At 36.3% G+C, this 19,212-nt stretch overlaps 2 protein-coding genes across 3 annotated transcripts in view; both read right to left on the bottom strand.

Annotated features, from left to right (window-relative positions):
- Nucleotides 1-8,665, bottom strand: part of LOC139947941 (uncharacterized) — a 69,909-nt gene extending 61,244 nt beyond the window's left edge. Inside the window, 1 exon segment of the mRNA XM_071945821.1 lies at nt 8,486-8,665. The gene's annotated coding sequence lies outside the window, so the exon portion shown is untranslated.
- A 1,586-nt stretch (nt 8,666-10,251) lies between these two features.
- LOC139947930 (tyrosine-protein phosphatase non-receptor type 21-like) overlaps nt 10,252-19,212 on the bottom strand; it is a 32,132-nt gene continuing 23,171 nt past the window's right edge. For both annotated transcript variants that reach the window (XM_071945800.1, XM_071945810.1), the window contains exons 13-16: nt 18,082-18,156; nt 17,227-17,386; nt 16,172-16,323; nt 10,252-14,771 (exon numbers count right to left, since the gene is read on the bottom strand). In XM_071945800.1, the coding sequence (XP_071801901.1) occupies nt 14,643-14,771; nt 16,172-16,323; nt 17,227-17,386; nt 18,082-18,156 (516 nt within the window). In that variant the 3' untranslated portion in view covers nt 10,252-14,642. The remainder of the gene's footprint in view (nt 14,772-16,171; nt 16,324-17,226; nt 17,387-18,081; nt 18,157-19,212) is intronic.

Below are 19,212 nucleotides of genomic sequence, written 5' to 3'. Positions count from 1 at the left end.
CTTTACACAGGGAAAAACACCTTCGTGCCATTGCCATTTCAAGAACGAATGCATCATGCCTGTGGTTTGTGTCACCTAAGATCTGCAAACCTTTTTCTCTTTGGCATGTGCAGTTACAATGTGGGTGCTTCATAAAGAGGGGTAAAGAAGTGCTACCCTGTAATTTATTTAGATTAAATTTCCCCTCATTTGATTTGTGTAATATCAGTGACAGACTGTGATCCTATGCCTGCCTGACTCTACCATCACAACACCTCAATCATAGCAGGACTAATTCCATAAGCCCATAATTTGATTTGTATGCGGTGGTATTAATTACATACAGTATGGATGTGTGCACATCACATTAACATACTTACCATGTATCGAATGTATCATGTACTCATCAAAGTGTACATGTCGTGAACATCTATGGTCCTTTTTCTATGTTGTGAGTAGGCGTGTTTAAAAGTATGGACATTGTGTAACACATTCAAGCAGGATCTTTAACCATTTGTTTTCACAAAATAACCAAAAGCGAGAAACTTTTTTTAATTTTAACTACTGCAAGTTATAAGAACTGCAACTCAACAAAACCCTAAATTTTCTCAAATCGAGGAAACATGCCGTGAGCATCCATGGTCCTTTTTCTATGTTGTCAGTAGGCATGTTTTGAAGTATGGAGATTGTGTAACACATTCAAGCAGGATCTTTAACCATTTGTTTTCACACAAAAATTAATAACCAAAAGCGAGAAACCTTTTTTTGTTAAACTACTGCAAGTTATAATAACTGCAACTCAAAACAAATCTCACTTTTCTCAAATCGAGGAATCAATCCATTGAACTTCACTAATATTAAATTATTTGGCAAATACTGTTTACCTGTTCAATTGAGAGTAATAATGAATTAGGCACAGATAGGTTCAAAAACACTACATGTGCATCCATTATCCATGTACATGATACGTGATAGTCATACAGGTGCCGCAGCAGTGACTTCACATTACAGTCAGATCAGTGACTGTCTTTTGTGCTCCATCCTGAACACTAACTAACGGTGCATCTTTTGTTAAGGACCACATTCCAACCGCACAAAAGTGAAAATCCCATGGATTTACGCTCCGGGCATAATGAGGACAAATGGCAGGCCACTTTACAATTTCCCTTGTGCATTGACTCCTGTTGTTCTTGGTAGGAATGCATGAGTGATAGCACTAATCCTTCAAAAAGGTTCTCCGCAGAACGTTTGTAAAAATTGTGCATTCTACAATGCAAACCCAAATTGTTTGAAGTTTGGCCGAAGCACACTGAATCTAAAAACCTATCCTCGGAATGTTTTTTTTTAAAATAAGTTTTTGGCTTTAAAAGCCCTTCTGTTAACTCTTCATTAATTTTGCCCAGGTCCTGGTCCTGATCACTTTTAAACTTAGTGAAAATGGGGCAGAGCAATGTCATAAGAAACTTTATTCTTCCTTGAAATATACATATGATTTCTGATTTTTAAAGGGCAACTTGAGGTGAAATTTGACAACAATTAACAAAGACAACAAATTTCACATCTAAGTGATAGCCTTTCTCTGAACTGTGCAAAGAATTTCAAATAAAAATGTGAACAATTGATCAATACATATTCATTCTGTTAAATGATGTACAGTTGTATACTTAATGACACCTCTAGTTTGTTACGAAGACCCCTGGACACAAAGGATCCAACAAACAGCATAAAATATCCAGTCTACTTCCACTACTTCCAAAGAATAACAATCCTACACTGAGGACCAGTGCTCAATACAAAGCACACTTCAGAGAGAGCTGGACTCTTCCGGCCCTGCCACAGCACACTGACACTGTCCTGGAGTATTGTCAAACAACGAGAGCTCCATGGTCAAACAAAAAGGGGCACATTACTCCGCTATGGATCAGGAGAGCTGAGATGGAGCTGTCCGTATTCATCTTAGAATGGATTAGCATTCCAATGGCTGTGCCTCTGGGCCTTTCACAGCCTGGACCCATGGCATGACACCAGGTACCCTGCACAGTTTCTGTCCAGTCGCCCATTAATAATGACAAGTAGAATGTCTTGGTTACCAGGACAGTTGTTGATCATAGGATAGTTCTTCACCATGTTTGTACATGTTGTGACTTGTTTGACCGAAGCAGACGCACTGGTGTTTTTTCAAAATCGGTCTTGGACAACAGATGATTGATGCCTGAATAATTCCATAACTTTAATAGCATCTTTTCATGAACCAAAGGCTCCTTCCTAGACAAATAAAAACTGCTCATAGATGTAGACCACGCAAACTTTCTTTTTCAGAATATTCCCGAGGATACCAAATATACAGATACCTCCTATGGTATTTAGAAGTTTGACTGATATTCCAAAGCTGCTAACATTGCAACTCTTTGAGAAACAATTAGGAAGTTTAGAATTGCATTCTGTATTGTACACTTACTACATTGGCGTTTAATTTATGCTGCAAGATTCAAGTTTATTCAAGAGGGTTCCAGCATTAAAAAAAAAAATGCTTCAAATAAGAGTCTTTTTTTTAAAATACAAATTCCCGGAAGTTGCTCTTCATCGTTTCTTTTGCAATCCCTCTAGTGTACAAAGCACACCAGTACATTGTATATTATTACGTAGTACGCACATGTAGACTAAGCCATGCATATTAACCTAAAATTAATGACCATAAAATAAACATGCACGTACCAAGGTACACAATATCATCTACGTGTACCAGCAAATCAGTTGAAAACCTTCACAAATTATTGGACTGAATGAACAGAGATGGTTATTATAGGATTGTGCTTCAGGGCAAAAAGTGAGTTGTCATACATGTTCAGAAAAGTATGTTCAGAAAAGTATGTTCAGTTCTTCGGTGTGACAATTCCATTTATGGCATGGTCAGTAATCACATTTATGCATTCCTCGCCATCCCTACAATATTATTAAAGGCAGTGGACACAGTTATTGGTAATTACTCAAAATAATTATCATCACAAAACCTTTCTTTATTACCAGTAATGGGAGAGGTTGATAGTATAAAACGTTGTGAGAAACAGCTCCCTCTGAAGTGCCATATTTTTTCGAGAAAGAAGTAATTTTCCACAAATTTGATTTCGAGACCTCAAGTTTAGAACTTGAGGTCTCGAAATCAAGCATCAGAAAGCACACAACTTCGTGTGACAGGAGTGTTTTTTCTTTCATTATTATCTCGCAAATTCGACGACCGATTGAGCTCAAATTTTCACAGGTTTGTTATTTTATGCATATATGTTGAGATTCACCAAGTAAGAAGACTGGTCTTTGACAATAACCAATAGTGTCCACTGTCTTCAAGTTTTTAATATCTACTATGATAACTCTTTGTGAAATCGACCCCTATTACATGTAGTATGCTTATAAATATACACAAATTTACAATTTCTCTACGCCTACATTCTTGTGTCAAAATGCGATACAACACCAACAAAAAACATCAAGAGATGCCTCACTGGTCAATTAATCCATGATTAAACACCCTCTGATCAAGCATCACCTCCAAACACAATTAACAACATAGCTCTAAATCCCACTGGGACTCTGTTAAATTTGTGACTCACCCATTCAGGGTGATGCTCTAATCTGCCGCCTCATTTGCATAGCTAAATATTGCCCTAGATGCATTAACCATTGGATGATTAGCATTATGGGGATTAATATTCCATGGGAGTGTTCCATAGGGGGAAAGAAATTGTTCAATCGGAATGTGAAAATGTAGCAGTTTGATACAAAGTCAAATTAAGACTGCAGTTCTGGGCTGGCTTGATCATCAGATCTGAGCTGTATTGTTTTGTCATAATTTTTTTTGTACACAAATTTACCCAGTCTGTTTCTCTTGTGGTTTATTACTGGATAGTTGCAATCAAAGGGATCAGGTTTTCTTTCACATTCACACCATGGTATTTTAGTACACGTTTTAGTTTCCACACAGGAAATTTGAGCTAAAATGATCACATTGGTTTCAAAAGATGATTCAAATAATGTAAGTGGGAACGATAACAGCATACTAATTTTATGTGGGGTTGTTTCATGGTGATTACAAAGTGAACGTTGTAAGTTTTCATAAAATTACTCTACAACCAATGAAAGGTCTAATGTAACATTAAAAAAAAAACAGTGGTTTTTAATACAATGACACAAGACAAACAGCATGTCAAGTTTAACCTGGTACTTTACTACAATTCTTTTACCTGGAAAATTTATTGAGTTCACAAGTAAATACAGTGATTCCGGGCCAGGGACAACTGGGTTCATTTATCAAGATGCAGATTGTGTTTGTGACAATCCAGCGGTAATTAAGCCCTGCAAAAGTATTAATATTTAACATACAATGGATTTGAACTTCAGATTGAAGTGCTTTGATTGATCAAGTGACGACAAGTTTCATTTGAACACACACACACACAACCACTTTCAATGGATTTGTCTAGTGTGTACACATTACAGAGAACACTGTGTGTGTATCATACAAATCATTGTTCTTCTATTCGCTCGATAAAAGTCGCACTTGACCAAGCTGAAACAGATGGGAGAGACTCAAGGTTACAGCAATGACAATTGAATGGTGTCAACAAAGACACATGGCTATTTATAGAGTGATATTGGGCGTAGTATGTTTGTAATAATCTGTATCTGTGTGAGTTTTTACTTTTAGGGCCGATTCAATACATGTTCTGCTCCTATAATAAACTCCTGTTAATTGTTTACAAACTGCGTCAAATACTACAGGTATTTCATCCTTTCACTGCAATATTTTACAGTGCTCAGCAAGTTTTATGCTTACATAAGGTAAATAAATAATGATATGAAACACAAGAGTATTTCTGTGTACACTTACAGTACACAATCAGGTGAAGTTCTTCAATGACAAAAATATAATAATTTATGACACATGTCTGCCTGCACTGCCAACCCCATGGGAAACTCATGAAAGTACAACCGCCTTGGGACATGAGCAGAATATCTTTGGACTTACTGTACATAGTTGTGCCTTTGATCTTTTCCTTAATGGCTTTACTCTCTTACTGCTATTTCCACTCCAATCTTGGTGAACTTTGGAGGTAAACTTTTAGACTTTTATCTTTGAAATGTCGCACGCTAGGCATGGATAACTGTACAACACAGTATACTGTATAACACAGTATAGAGTAAAATGCAAGCCTTGAATTTTGATTCATAACAGACCTGTAAGTTCCGCCCTGATGTAAATATAAATTTCCACAAACCTTTAAAGGGCATGAAGGCAAAAAGAAAGTTCAACCCAAGGCACAGTGGGTTAATACCTGGCCTGCGTCCACAATTAAGCTCATAACTTCAATAAATAAAATAAGGCACGTGGCTAATGAATTGCTGAATTCAATACCGCTCTACTGCTTGCCTGTCCACCTGGTTAGGTATAGTGGAATTAATGCTCCCCAACCCTCACAAATTAAGTTCCATATCCTTGACATGAAATGCTGTTTATAATTTATACATTGTGAGAGCTTAACTCCGGGTCAGGGTAATGCATTGCATACATAATGTACAGGGGATGTACACTAAACATCTTCGGGGTTAGAATGTTCATCTCAGCCCTGAAATTTCATCTTTGAGAGGGCAAGGCCATTTTTAATTGCAAAGGGCACTTCCTTTGGAAAAATTATAAATTTTGGGGGAATCTTTTGAAGGGTTCAAAGGCAAAAACCAGGGTAACAGAGGATACTGTAGTCAAGTCTGCATCTATTGAGGACATTACATGTATTGTCTTATAGTTGATGTGGTTTTTTTCTTGACTCACTACTACTCACTGTCCCTTTCAAATACTGAACCTCTCCAAACCGTCCAAAATCCAACCGTAATGTTTTGTTTGATTCTGTTGTACAATGGAGATTCTTTTCTCTAATGTTGAACTGAACACAAAGTTACAACTGTACGTACACGTAGTCTATAGTGGTGCTATCCTTATTTAGCTCTATAGTATAATAGGATGGTAAAGTAAAGTCACATGCAAGGTGCATGAGAAATAAAAACAAAGAATAAGTGGCCACTGAACAAAAAGAAAATTGACAACATGGACGATGGGCGATAAACTTGGCTTAACGTAGGATGACTCTGGTTAACTGCTAAAAAGCTCTATGTGAGTCCAGCAGTTTGGGTTACGTTTTACCATATGGTGTTGAATTTAGTTCTGAGTCAGGAAAGATCCATGTAAATCCCTCCAGGGAGTGAGGGTTAAAATATTATCGCCTGTTGTCAATCGTTTTAGACATGGTTTGTACCATATTACATTATGACCTAAACACAGCGTGTAGAAGAAACTGGGACTGTATGAGTTAACATTTTTACAATATCACTTCATTCAATATAAATGTATGTATATGAAGGGGTCGAAATTGCCACTAGCCCGCTAGCCCGGGACTACCAGATTTACAGCCGGGCTACTCATTTATCTAGTTTGCTAGCCCGATGGGCTAGTGGAAAAATAATGCAAAAATCAACAGTTCAAACAGCAATGAACTGTGCTAATGGTGTATGTAAAGTTTGTGCCGTGACTCAAGACATAATGTGTATTTGGGGCTACCAAAATCTCATCAGGGCTACTAAAAATTCTGGGTTACTAGCCCAGCTGACTACCATGAAAATACACTTAATTTCGACCCCTGCATAGTATGTCAAATGACATTGTAAAACGTCAATTGACAATGACATACTAAACTGAATGTATCCAACATGTATTCATAAATAAAAGCATGATGTACTTTGCCAATATCTTCAACAAGCCTACACACTAAAAAAAAGGGACATTTGCCAAAGGGAGATTTGTAAACGTGTTACTTGTTCATACCAAACAAATTTTTAGTTTGTGCAAGAGATTGAGTTGCGTTAAATTAATAGGTGAAAGTTGGGTTGGGGGGAAATTATTATTCAATAATAGGCTATCAATGTATGCCCTTAAACCTAACTATGGAGGTAATAATAATAATAACAATAATAATATCGAAGTCTTACATAGCGCACGTATCTACCAAACAAGGTACTCAAGGCGCTGAGTATATACAAACTTTCAGAAAGATAGGTTATTGAAGTGATTGCAGGTAGCATACTTTACTTCCATATCTAACTTTTGGAAGAGATGCTTGATCTTACAACCTTCTTTCACTCATGAATGATCAGAAAGAGAACCTTGATAACCCAAATAAGTTGTTTTTCAAAATCAATTAACAATACAGCCTGAACGGTCTCACAAACACCATGATTTTTGGGTCATAAGGATTGAACAGTCCTGTGACAGTTTGGGCATACAGCATGTTTGTTACCTACTGCCAAAGACTGTCAATACATACACAAACAAACTTTAAAAATTATTTAGTTTGTTTCTGAATGGCCCCATTTGTTGAATCCTTCATCTGTAATACATAATAATCAGATATTGTTCATTATTGTAAAAATGCTTGTTGTTACTTCCAAAATAACTGTAGTGCAGTAGTAAATTATTATGTTTAGTAGATTGTAGTTGCGATAAGGTAACCCTCCCGTCACAACTAAGTAAATTGGTGACTAATGTTATGAATGATTGTGTAATATTTACAAAATTACCTTTGTAAGTAAACAATAAAATTAGTCAGGAAATATTTTGATAAAGTTATGAAGCAAGATTTGTTTATAACTTTAGGGTTAGATTTGAATAAACAATGCTAGGCTAGATCCAGTAACTGGGGCGGTATTCCTTTTTTTCAAAATTTTGACATTATCTCTCAGTGTCATACTACTGTACTAGGGTAGGACAGATAATGTCAAAAATTCAAAAAAAAGGAATACAGCTCTCCAACTATTTAATGGGTCTAGAAGATTGCCTGCCATTTCTTTACCTGCCATGACTTGCCGAGATAAAAATATCCTTATTTGGGGTATTTTATAGTTAATATATTTAGTTTTCATAAATGTCGAGTGAAGAAGATGTATTGTTGGTTGTATTACTCTAAAATCAACCTAGGCCTAATAATACAACCACAATTTTCACTTATTTAAAAACAATAATTATAAATGATTTATTTCCTTAATTTGTAGAACTGCTTCAATTCAATTCAGAACAGTACAATTCATTTTAATTTAATTTAGTTCAATTCAATCATATTTTTATATTCTATTCCTATTTTTCTACAATACAATATTTCATTCAAATTAACCATGAATAAAAATGAAACTTCCCTTACTCTAACCGTACTGTCAGAAGTCTTCCTTCGTTTCATATGAAGTTACAAAACGTCTAGTTTTGCAACACTTAGCACAACAACTAATCTGCAAATTGAAATGTCCGGAAACTGGACAACTGCAACAGTACAACGCTTATTCAATGGGGACAAACTGACCAGTGAATATTTTGTAAAAAGGGTGTCAGCGTTTTGACTTTTGTTCTCCCAATCTCCCCTTATTCAACGAATTTGAAAAAGACAAGAAAATATTACAGATGAAAGCTTACCATTTTTCACCCCACGAACGATCCCTGTTTTCTTCAATGATTATTTCAATCGGATATCAAAGAACGAAATTAGAACCTGTATCGCGAAACCGATCTCTACGAGATTCACAGGCAGTCGGCCATCGACCACCGGAAGGAAACAATAGACATACGGAATTAATTTCCCACGCATCTTTTGGAGCTAATACACAACGGATGCACTTCTCCTTTCGGGCCGGGACCGCAGCACGAGTAGGAATTAAATCATACTATTGAAAATTCTTTAACTGTCACGTGACTTTAAATTTTGATGGCTGGTTTCGCTTTGATTTCATTTGAAAAGTAGACGAGTACCAGTGAGAAAATCAGTGGGTGCCGTATAACACTTCACGAGAGGGCGCCGTTTAAGTTTATGAGTTTATTACAGCCTTGCAAAAGATTGAATGAAAACTTTATCCAGCCTGCAGATTATCTCAGTTCACTTCCATTAAATCTCATTTTACAGAATTCTATCATTGTAAATGCATTCTAAACAGGGATGAAAAACTTCACACTCTTATCATTAATTATCAAATAATAAACCAAAACTTAAAAGGGATCAACCTTATTAAACAAATATTTTCAGACTTTTATTTAATATTAAATAAAAGTATAAAAATATTTTTTAAATTAGATTGATCCATTATGGTTTACTATTTCAGTAATTGTTAATGCGTTGGTGCTTCTCATTTTTAAGTAAATTCAGTATAAATTTTGTTGCTTTTAAAAATCCATCTTGCAACAAAGCCTGACCGGGTCTAAAACTCGGTTGCAGTTTGGTCAGAATAGACAAATCCTAGGGAAGTTTAAGTCTCTTAATTTCTTTTCTCATAAGTAATCCGGTTTATGTGTGTTATTTTCATTAAAAGCAGTGGACACTATTGGTAATTACTAAAAATAATTATTAGCTGTGGATAGTATAAACATTGTGAGAAACGGCTCCCTCTGAAGTGACGGATAGTTTTCGAGAAAGAAGTAATTTTCCAAGGATTTGATTTCGAGACCTCAGATTTAGAATTTGAGGTCTCGAAATCAAGCATGTGAAAGTACACAACTTCGTGTGACAAGGGTTTTTTCTTTCATGATTATCTCGCAACTTCGACGACCGATTGAGCTCAAATTTTCACAGGTTTGTTATGTTATGCATATGTTGAGAAACACCAAGTAAGAAGACTGGTCTTAGACATTTACCAATAGTGTCTGATGTCTTTAAGTAAATTCAGTATAAAGTTTGTTGCTTTTAAAAATCCATCTTGCCTGACCGGGTCTAAGACTTGGTTGCAGTTTGGTCAGAATAAACAACTTCTAGGGAAGTTTAAGTCTCTTCATTTCTTTTCTCATAAGTAAACCGGTGTTATGTGTGTTGTTTTTATTAAACCTTTGATAACACTCTGCTAGGGTTGGAAAGTCAGGCCATTATGTTTTTTCATTTATATCAAAGGACTGTTTGGTTAGTAGGCCTATGCAGTTTGCAACAACCAATTCTATTTTCTTAGGTTCTTTTCACTACAGCAAAGTGTTTCAATAGCAATTCAGACAAAAATGTTTTGTGCCTTTAGTAAAATAAATGTGCACAGATTTCTAGTTGATGTTCATACCCAAAAAGGGCTCAAAATAATTCCCAAGCTCTCTTTCAAAATAAATGATTGACAGCCCCATAATTATAAGGGAAAAGGAGACAAAAACAACAACAGGACACACAAAACATACATTTTCTACAATAAAAAGAAACATACAAGCTTAAGTACTTACAATCCCTTTGGTATAATTGTTTAATTTTTGGAATAACCATAATATGTTAGGAACAGTCAATATAACAAATATAGCCCAATACAAAATATTGAAAGAAAGTAGTAATGGTTACATTTTATAAAAATCAAAGAACACTTGTCTCTTTTAAAAAGATGGCAGTGCTGTCACAGCTTTAAAACAAACCCTAATTATATTAGGTAAACAAAATAAAACTGGAGACAACAGAGCAATAAGATGAACATACAACTACATATAAACTACTTCAAGTGCGGTTGTGTGAAGTTGGAAGGGGTTTGATATAAGCCAAGTTAGGTTTGCCCTTACATAAAACACCGAAAGTAAGAAGTTGTCGGATCCGGTTGCACACAGGTTTAATTGCATACAGAAGTGAACACTAACTGGAAACAGACTTCTAAGTTAACAATTTAATTGAAGTGTAGAAAATGTCAAAATTGTGTTTGACAAAAGCCTTGATTTGAATGCAAAAGTGCACAGATTAAGCTCTTGAGAAATTCCTCTACAACTTCAGAGTTTTCAAAGAGCTTCTCTCCTCTTCAAACAAAACGAATGTACATAAATAAATAAAACATTTTACCGACCTAACACACCCATGGAACCTGTACATAAACGCTAAATATTTTACCCGATTTTAGATCTCATTGTGTTGATAATTAATGCTTGACGCAGCAAGTAGCTAATCCCTCGTTCACAATTCATGATAAACGACATAATTCTTTTGAAGAGGGTTCTGCTATGAATTTTAAAGGGGGATGAAGCCCTTATGAATTTTGTGAGAGCAACAACAACAGCATAAAAGAAGAAAACATACAAAGCTTTACAATCACTTAGTACAAAGTTGAGGCTGAAACAAAAAAATCATGACTGCGTTACTTATCATGGCAGTAACCATTCATGGGGTCTTGGAACCTGACAATTATCAAGGCCAAAGCATAACCCTGACTACCCCCCACCTTGTCTCCAGTTTATTTTTCTTTGTTCTTCCTATACTTCTGAATGCACACTGCTGCTTCATTTTTACTTCCTTTGTCACCTTACCAGTTTTGAGAAAATAAAATAATAAGCCTTTGACAAAGACTTTGCTAGGGTCGAAACACGACACCAGTAAAAACTTCTGTGTTCTTTGTTTGAATAAGGGAAAACATTTTTGCACGACAGTCAACAGATAAACCTAGACAACAGATTGATTAAAATTTATTTGTACAATGTTTTTAAATATTGTCATTCATGAAGACTGTCATGTATTTTTTTAAACATGGAATTATTAAAAGAGTAAAAAACAGTTTAATAGCGGTTTTTAATACTGAACCTTACTGAATTTGCCTCACTCACTTTCTACTCATAACTTCTTTTTAGATAATTAAGGCACTTCCCTCATTACAACATTAATACATTTAAAACAATTATTATATCATTAGTAATTACAAAATTGTTAATCACTTGTCATTATATTGACAAACTTCTTATAAAGACACGTTTGGCATTATATACTGGCATACAAAAATATGAATTTACAAAATTCTGTACAAAATGGACAAAGAGCAACAACTGTGCTGCCTTTTCACTCTCTTTTTCTCTCCAACAATCACTTTCATACAATAGTACTTAAATTTTGTGAATCACTCCGCTTTCAATACTTTTCAATCAATGAGATTTATCAAGTTCCGAACTCATTGAATCAAATGCTGATTTACTGTGATCAATCAATATCTGTCTAAACCAATTGATTTTATCACCAACTGATTCAAACATACTTTAAGTTGATCCAGACCATTATTTAATTCAACCTGTCATGCTGATTCAATCAGTATTCAATGTACAAGAATCAATCATAGAGTTGTAACAATCCTCCTACCCATCTGACCATTCAATAAATAAGAACAATGAGCCCTTCCCATGGAATATGCTAATACATTCACCCATGCGTACATACCCTATTGGTTGGCAAACGCCATAGAGTCTGCACTAAGCAGACACACAATCGCATCTGCGTCACAAACCCACTAGCCGTGTACAAAACAGCGGGATATTCCCTCATTTTGCCAACAAAAATGTAAGTGCGCACGCGCTATGTGCAATTTACATGTTTCATGGGATGGGTCTATTAATAAACTATCCCAGCCTCTTACATAACTATGTGGTTGGGCCTGGGCAACTAGTATGACTAGTGTCGGGTGGTGAATTCCACTAGTCGCCCAGGCCTTAAAGTGGTGTATGCATCTAGGCAGTACACAGATACACTCCCTGCAGTTCTGTTCATATATTTGTGCCATCATGAACAACCTGATCCCTTGAATGGTTTCAAAATGTTTGGTCAACTTGATGGAAAATGTTGCTATGAGTAGGATGGATAAAAGATGACTTCACAGAGTTCAAACGCTCCACACTGAAACACTCACAGACTCATCACTTTGTTCATTTTCAATCATTAACTACTTAAAAAAAAACAGACTTTATCTCAAAACTTGGTAATTCACAACTTGAAAGTTTCATACCGAGCCTCAAACCTTTCAAGTTATGTTCCAATAAGTCAATAACTTGCTTAGTCACAAGTTAGCGCTTATATTTGAATTCCTCAGGCTAAAGAGATAGGTACCATGTTGGGGGAAAGCTTTCGTTAAGTAACCTCTAGACAGCCAAACTCTGGTACCATTGTGCCATACACATTTGTGTACAGAGGTGTTTATCATCTTTTTTGGTATCTACACAAAAGCATGTCTCAAAACTGAGACATAACAACTGTCAATATAGTCTCTGAGGATTTCAATTTAAGCAGTCACTTGTGACAAGGCAAGTCATTGTACCAGAAATAAATGGCTCATTAATTACATATTGATACTGTTGGACAGAGATTCCTGTCTCCAATATACCACTGTTCCTTGCTATCACTGCTAAAAATGTATGAATGTTTTGAATAGCTTTGTTGAGGAATGTCAAATTGCAATCTGGAATAATACAATTATACATTTAACAAAAGTGTATTGTTTTACTCTGTGTATATAAAACAGTCTCTCAGTAGGCGGGCAGGTGACCATTTTTGCATAAACTTTAATTTCTTGGCAGTAATTTTAGTCTTTTATACAGGGATCAACCCTTTTTGGAAACATGAATACCGTTTAAAAACAAATTTTGATAATTCTACACTTGGACAAATTGCATATGGATTGGTCAGTATTTACTCGGTAATAAATAAACACTTACTCAAAACAAGAATTTCTGTGACGATAGGTGGCAGCAGACTTACCGGGTAAATCCATTGTTCTCAGAATTATGTGCATGCTCAGAATTACCTAAATAAAGGAAATTTTCACCAGTAAGTCTGCTGCCACCTAGCATTGGAAAGTCTCCCATTGACAAGTATTGACAAAATTTTTGCTGGATTTTGGGGGTTTTTCTTTTTAGCATCGAGACTGCTTTTTGCAACAAATCTTTTTACCCTATTTACTGGTCAATCTTTACTGATTAATCTTTAAGGAAACATTTGCTTCTGTTTTTGAAGGGTTGCCACATGGTGGACATTTGGAAAGTAATGATCGAAAAAATTTGTTTCAAAATACCCAGCAAGGGAGCACTTAATTTGATAATGGTACTGGTTCATCTTTGCTCGTAACGAGTAAGATAATAGTGAATTTTTACCTTACTATTGTTTCTATTATTTCCCTGGAAGCTTGACATTGTATACATCTCTTTTGGGAATACATCTCTTTTGGGAGTACATCGCCGTAAATAAACCTAATTTCATGGCAGCCTTGTGTATTTATGGTAGAAATACAATATTTGGATATACATATTGAGGGGGTCTAGCATGGGTATGTTTCACTGTAAACCCAGATAAGAAAGAAGGGCATTCTTAACACCAATGTGGAGATGGAGGCGTTGTCAATAACGATAGCTACATGTATGTACCTCAGGACTCATCAAGGCCAAATTTCCTGGCTCGGCCCACCATAAGCAACGAAGCAGGAAGCTTGCGGTCACAGGGAATTCAGGCATATTTCACAGGTTAGCAGGGAATTATGGCTTCTGAGCTAGCATACTCCACGTTACTTGGCTTTCTTCACTTACACAGCTAGCGCAAAACGTTGACGCTTGCCCTGTAAGCGGAGATGGGCAAGCAGAGAATGGTGATCGTAAACGCAGAATTCAGCGGTAAGCAGAGCCATGAAACTGGGCCATGAATGTTCCTGAGGAGTTGTAGATGTCCCTCCAACTTCCGATCCATTACAACGACTCCATCAGAAGGAGATGATTAAGCGATGCCAATGTTGTTTCTGCACACATCTTAGAGAGGAGACTAAATGAGTCTTGTGTTCCTTAAGGTCGTTTCAACATCCTCGGAACATTGATTTCCTACATCTTGGAGAGGAGCCTAAATGAGTCTTGTGTTCCTTAAGGTCTGTATGAGGGAGCGATAGACAAAGATGTACTGCCCGACTGTCTGCACCATCATCATGCGCTGATTCCTCAGTCGTTCCAACATCCTTGGAACGTTGATTTCCTGTGGGAAAGGCAACAACAAACAAATTTTTAAAGGGTGTATGTACTTTTTGTAGGACAAAAAACACAGATTTACACTAAACTTACACAGTTTGAAGATAATGATAGTAGAAAGCTTCCCTGAAAATATTACGTGCTGAGGTGCTGTAGTTTTTGGGAAATGAGTAAAACAATGTCATGAAAATTATTTTATGCATTTACAAACGTATTTTCATGACATTGTTTTACTCATTTCTCAAAAACTACAGCACCCCAGTAAGTAATATTTGAAGGAGAGCTTTTCACTATCATTATCTTCAAACCCTGTAAGTTTAATGTAAAGCTATGGACATTTTGAAAAAGTACCCAAATCCTTTAAGAGGCTAAAAGTAATACACAATTTACAAACTGTCTCTGTATATTATGGATTATGTTGCTGTCTCTGTAATTCACAAGTCCATGATTGTACTTGTCATGATCTTATTTGTATAACAGGATGAGTCTCAACAAAGACAATGCTATAAAATTAATGGTAGCATTTGCATACTACCTACTTTATCAGATGCAGATGAAGTAGTTGTTGCTGCAAAAGCTTATGCAGTTTTTATGCAATAAGTTAGTCTTTAAGTGCTACAACTACCTGCATTGTTTTATCTATCAGGCTAACACGGCTGCACTTAGTTGTTTTCAACTTAAGATTCTTTGTATAATATATGTTGCATTAAAAGTGCTTCTGTTAAAGGCAGTGGACACTATTGGTAATTACTCAAAATAATTATTAGCATAAAACCTTTCTTGGTGACGAGTAATGGGGAGAGGTTGATGGTATAAAACATTGCGAGAAACGGCTCCCTCTGAAGTGCCATAGTTTTCGAGAAAGAAGTAATTTTCCACGAATTTGATTTCAAGACCTCAGATTTAGAACTTGAGGTCTCGAAATCAACCATCTAAACGCACACAACTTCGTGTGACAAGTTTTTGTTTTTTTCATTTATTATTATCTTACAACTTCAATGACCGATTGAGCTAAAATTTTCACAGGTTAGTTATTTGATGCATATGTTGAGATACACAAACTGTGAAGGCTAGTCTTTGACAATTACCAATAGTGTCCACTGCCTTTAAAGGCTAGTATACAATCAGAGCAATCTTAGCAAGCTCAATCAACCCACACAGGATAAATAGTGGGCCTCCTTCTTTATGGTGAATTGTCATAGAACTATGAAGTGTAACAAAGTAGGATTAGAATCTTAGCATGGTAGAGATACTAGTCACGATCCAGTCCTAGCCAAAACACAGTCCTCATCATTTCGGCTTGTAACACATTTTCCACTGAGCCAAATTAGTTTGTACACTCATAACTTGTGTTCCACAAGGCAGTCATATGAAACTGGACCCCAGACATTGAGTAGATCGGCTTACCTCATTGTGCTCCAGACTGTTCAACATGAGATCGGTGAGTACCAGGACCCCAGTCCTTCCTACACCAGCGCTGCAGTGTACCAGTGGTGGAGCTGGCTTGTCATTGATGCTGTTGGCATGACGACACACAGACTGGAACTCCTCTACAAAAGCTGTCAAGAGGAAAATTGGACATCAAATTAAAGTTCATAACTTAAACCAAAATAATTATATACACTATATCCAGATTATTTCAATTTATTGCCCCTTCACTGCATAGAGGCTTTTATGTTTATTTTTTATATCTCCCGGTTACTGCAATGTTCCTATTTGACTAGAGCCCTACCCCCCCCCCCAAACAAAAACACGCTCATTATTTTCTCCCTAAGGTAAGCTGTATTTAAAATATAAGACCTTTTTTTAAATATATGGCAGAACCTGTTTGTTTACAAAAAAGCATACAAAAACAAATCCGGGCGAATCCCTTCTCTTAACGATAAGCGCACTGGGTTCTTTTTACATAACACACAGGACCAACAGCTTTTCATCCTATCCGAAGGACGAGGTAATTAGGGTTAAAGGCAGTGGACACTATTGGTAATTGTCAAAGACCAGCCTTCACAGTTGGTGTATCTCAACATATGCGTACAATAACAAACCTGTGAAAATTTGAGCTCAATTGGTCGTCGACTTTGCGAGATAATAATGAAAGAAAAAACACCCTTGTCGCACGAAGTTGTGTGCTTTCTGAAGCTTGATTTCGAGACCTCAATTCTAAACTTGAGGTCTCGAAATCAAGTTCGTGGAAAACTACTTCTTTCTCGAAAACTACGTCACTTCAGAGGGAGCTGTTTCTCACAATGTTTTATACTATCAACCTCTCCCCATTACTCATAATCAAGAAAGGTTTTATGATGATAATTATTTTGAGTAATTACCAATAGTGTCAACTGCCTTTAAGCGCCTTGCTCAATGACACAAATGACTCAAACCCCCACTCTGCCAATCAGAAACACTGGAGCTCGAGTCCGGTGTGATTGACCACTTGGCCATGACCCATGTCTTTGCAGACTTACCAAGATATCCATGTATATCTTCAGGACATCCTTGGTTTGGCCAGTCAGTGTACTGAAGATGCCAGACTGTTCGCTGCTCACCGGACGGGACGTGACGTACCGTTAAACCACTGGTTACATAACAACCTGAGTCATTGCAGAACTGACCAATTATTCGGAACTAGACAGTAAATTTTGGAAAGGAGAAAATGATTAGTGAGAAACAAATATAAATCCACTCATAAAAAATTGGAATTTCTTGAAAACATCAGCTATAAAAAGCAATAATTATTTAACAAAAAGATACAATTTTATTGTCAATTGTGTTTTTATTTTTTAATAGCACTCTGCACTATGGCTAAAACTAGAACTTAGAAGCTCAGTACCCGGATCTCAGACAGCATGTCAAAATTCACTGACGTAAGCGCACGAACATGACCAAGTGTAACGACTCTAGAGAGATCGCGTGTGGAATGTTTGTCTGACATACAGGTATTTTACAGGATTTGGGTACATTTTTTTAACACAAAACAAAATGTCCACAGATTTACATTAAACTTACATGGTTTGAAGATAATGATTGTAGAAAGCTTCCCTTAAAATATTACTCACTGAGGTGCTGTAGTTTTTGAGAAATGAGTAAAACAAGTCACAAAATAATTTTTGTCTCAGTGAGACGAAAATTATTTTAGCATGTAAAAACGTATTAACCAGTTATGGTATTACATTATAACATACCGTAACTGGTTAATACGTTTTTACTACTAAAACTGAGACAAAAATGTTTTTTGTGACATTGTTTTACTCATTTTGATAGGGATGTCTCTAGTACAGAGCGGTATTTAGGGATGAATAGGGATGAAGCTTTCTTCTTACCGGTCCAAACTCCACAGTGTTCTTAGATGAACTGCAATCAGGCCAATACTTGAAGCACTTCTCCTTGCCTCCCTCCTGGTAATAAAAAAACAATTTACAACAATTGACATAACTTTTGAACCTCATTAAAGGAACACGTTGCCTTGGATCGGTCGAGTTGGTCTTTGAAAAGCGTTTGTAACCGTTTTTTATAAAATGCATATGGGTAGAAAGATGTTGTAAAAGTAGAATACAATGATCCACACAAACATGCCTCGAAATTGCGTGGTTTTCCTTTTACCTTGTCGACTAACACGTCGGCCATTTATGGGGGTCAAAATTTTGACTCCCATAAATGGCCGACCATGTTAGTTCGCACAGTAGAAGGAAAACCACGCAATTTCGAGGCAAACTTGTGTGGATCATTGTATTCTACTTTTACAACATCTTTCCAACCATATACATTTTATAAAAAACGGTTACAAACGCTTTTGTTTTGACCGACTCGTCCGATCCAAGGCAACGTGTTCCTTTAATGTATGATCAGAAAGCACCATTAAGTGCTTACACAATTCATCGGAAAACAATCCATTGTCTTTACTCTTTGCGTGGGTGTACACATGCAAGAGTTTGAAAACAAGATATGAAAGAGTGATCGGCTTTGTCTTTTAGAAAAGTTTGCATAACAAACTACGTGGGTTTTGATAACAATCCTTTGTGGAAGATGTCACCTTACAAGTGCATTAAGATAAGAAAGTCAGGTTTTATTTTTAGTCCAGTCTAAGTTTTTATCAGCAAGCAGTATCAACAATGGGAAAACCGATCACAATGGATATATGGCACTGTTGAATAGACCATTGCTACAGTACTTTTTGCAAGTTTTAGTCATTAGGATACAATGAAAACCAGCTTGTTTCAATTTTTTTAGGTTGTATCCTTTTATAAATATAAGCAATAATCATTGCATCAGGGTTGAAGAATAATATTTTGTTATTTTACCCAAGACGGATGTGTGATAAGATAACCATTTGTATACTCACAGCTCCCCCCCCCCTGCATTTCAAATCTGCAAAGAATACATGTAGTATTACATTTTCAGTTTCACATTTTCATGTATCAAATCAAAATGCCAAACTGCCAGTGTCAAGCGTT

The sequence above is a fragment of the Asterias amurensis genome, chromosome 1 (assembly GCF_032118995.1).
Source record: "Asterias amurensis chromosome 1, ASM3211899v1".
NCBI lineage: Eukaryota > Metazoa > Echinodermata > Asteroidea > Forcipulatida > Asteriidae > Asterias > Asterias amurensis.
Note: the sequence above shows the minus strand (reverse complement) of the source record. Positions and strands in the feature narration are given on the sequence as shown.